The sequence below is a fragment of the Piliocolobus tephrosceles genome, chromosome 20 (genome assembly GCF_002776525.5).
Source record: "Piliocolobus tephrosceles isolate RC106 chromosome 20, ASM277652v3, whole genome shotgun sequence".
Taxonomy (NCBI): domain Eukaryota; kingdom Metazoa; phylum Chordata; class Mammalia; order Primates; family Cercopithecidae; genus Piliocolobus; species Piliocolobus tephrosceles.
Window position 1 is genome coordinate 18531518 of NC_045453.1, and position 2761 is coordinate 18534278.

General features: G+C 42.7%; 1 protein-coding gene across 1 annotated transcript; it reads left to right on the forward strand.

Moving 5' to 3' along the window:
- Nucleotides 1–314: 314 nt before the first annotated feature.
- Nucleotides 315–2109, forward strand: SPINT4 (serine peptidase inhibitor, Kunitz type 4). The gene is made up of 2 exons (XM_023197122.2): nucleotides 315–456; nucleotides 1919–2109. Exons 1-2 carry the CDS (start codon nucleotides 342–344, stop codon nucleotides 2107–2109), a joined length of 306 nt encoding a protein of 101 aa, XP_023052890.1. The 5' UTR covers nucleotides 315–341.
- The last annotated feature ends 652 nt before the right edge of the window (nucleotides 2110–2761 follow it).

The following is a 2761-nucleotide window of genomic DNA, read 5'->3' on the forward strand; positions in this document are numbered from 1 at the left end:
GGCCAAAAAGAGAAAGGAAGAAGGCCAAAAAGAGAAAGGAAGAAATCCTTTTTTAATTCCTTGCTCTGATGATTCTACCCTTCATGATTAAATATATGCAGAAGCTCTGATCCTTAAGTTTCTATTGCTTCTAGATGAACATGGGACTCACTATCAAAGGTCTAATCAGTTTAGGGCCTTCAGCTTCATGGCTGGGTACCCAAGCACTCACTGTTCAACTCAACACCTAGTAATGTCCAGTCCTGGCCCTTGGGGTAGGTGGGCTCAACCGTCTCAAGTATCAAGCCCAAAATATAACATCAGGTGATACCACAACTATCCTGCCTGCTGCTTGCTGCACCATGAAGTCTGCCAAGCTGGGATTTCTTCTAAGGTTCTTCATCTTCTGCTCATTGAATAACCTATTATTGGGTGGTGTTAATAAAATTGCTGAGAAGATATGTGGAGACCTCAAAGGTATGAAGCTGAAGCTAAGGCAGAAAATAAATCCAAAGGTCAATTATGAGTGAGGGAGAAGGTATTGGGAGAAAATTGTGTTAACTAGGTAGTCCAGGAAGGTCTTCCTTTCATGGCAATACCCACAGACACTTAGTCCCTTGACTCAATACCCACAGACACTTAGTCCCTTGACTCAATACCCATAGACACTTAATCCCTTGGCTCAGGGCATTACTTACACTAGGGGTCCTTTGGATGTTTGACGAGAAAAAACAGAAATGACACAAAGTCCTTTCCAGTCTTTTACAGGAGGTCCAAAGGACTGGAAGGATTTTGAATCAGAGGTTTTGTGACAAATTTCAAAGATCCCAGACCATTGAAGAGTATGTATTGGGATGAGAGAGAAAGGGGGTTGGAGACAGAGCAAATTAAGACATTTTCAGTATCTGGGCTATGGACATGTACAGAACTCTCGGACAGATGATTCCTGTTCAGAGGAGCTCACAATGTAAATGTGAGAGGCAATGAGAATTTCTTCTGTAGTGTGTGCAGGCTCAGCACTTCCAGGGGATAAGAAAGTAGCACAGTTTATACCATAAGTCAGACACTCCAAGTTCTGGTCCTGTTCACTTAGCAGATGTGTGCCCTTGGACAAGTCACTCAACCACTTATTCTCTTAGTCTCAGTTTCCCCGTGTGTAAAATGAAGACCAGAAAAGTGCCTGCTGCAGAGGGTATTTGTGAGTATGAAATAAGATTATGCATATAACTTTACCAGAGAGTAAATTCCAGGCTGGCTGCTTGAGTAAGGTGGGTAACAATTGCTGGATTGTCAATGCAACCATGATTGTGGCTGTTCCAACCACTTACTACCCAACTCTTAACAATAAAAACAGAGGGTTTGCCTCTGGGAAGGCAAGAAAGGAGAAGATGACGGGGTATGAGAATGAAAGAGCATCACCCCAAGGTTATGTATTTTAGCATTTTAGTATGCATCCTGCTTTGAGGATAGCAGCAGGCACGGTTACCTAAATTTTGAAGTATAGGTAGTGTAGTGAATGTATGAAAACTGGGGAGGAGGCACTCTGAATTGCATGTCCAATGTGGGCAATTAAAAGGAAAGGAAGATGATGTGGTGAAGCAGGAGGATACTGTACTTTAATAAACTGTAAGATAGGAAATGTAGGGAACCTCATCGCCCTGCACAAGCTAGTGGTGGAACCTCCTTCTTCACTGATCACTACTTCCCCTTTTCCAATACACTGCTCACGACAACAACCTGGAACTGTAACCAATTTGCATTGTGCAAGGGCAACTTTTCCAAGTAACTAATTCCAAAAGAAAACCAGATGTCTTTCAGAGTCCTTGAATATGAGAATAGTTCCAGGCTAAAGGTAGGAATTTTTAAGGGCCCATAAAGACAAGTTCTCCTGCTGAGTCCTAACCAATTCCCGCTAACTCAATGGGAACCTTTCATGCAGATCCCTGCAAATTGGACATGAATGTTGGAAGCTGCTATGAAGTTCACTTTAGATATTTCTACAACAGAACCTCCAAAAGATGTGAAGCTTTTGTCTTCTCTGGCTGTGATGGCAACCTTAACAACTTCAAGCTTAAATTAGAATGTGATGTAACCTGTGTTACAAAATACAAACCACCGGAAGGAATCTAATCCTGTCCTTGGTCCTTGGGGTGAGTAAAAGAAGAGGTTTTGACATCCTAAGATAGGGAAAATTGATCAGGGGCTAACCTTGCTTGGAGTGGGAAGAGGGAGGATTGCTCTAATACAAAGTTTTAAAAGGCCGGGCATGGTGGCTCATGCCTGTAATCCCAGCACTTTGGGAGGCCGAGGTGGGCAGATCACCGGAGGTCGGGAGCTCAAGACCAGCTTGACCAACATGGAGAAATCTCATCTCTACTAAAAATACAAAATTAGCCAGGCATGGTGGTGCATGTCTGTAATCCCAGCTACTCGGGAGGCTGAGGCAGGAGAATCGCTTGAACCCGGGAGGCGGAGGTTGTGGTGAGCCGAGATCGCACCATCCATTGCACTCCAGCCTGGGCAATAAGAGCAGAACTCCATTTAAAAAAAAAAAAAAAAAACACACACACACATTTGGGTGGGCTGTCAGGATCATTTGCTCGTTTTGCAGTTAGGAAATCAAATGTCCAGAGAGAAAATAATAGCCACCATCTATTGGACAATTACTGTGTGTCAGGCACTGCACTAAGCAATTAACATATATTGATATAATTTAAAATTATATCAAGGTAGATGTATATCATTATTTTTATGTGACAGATGAAGAAACCAAGTACAGTAC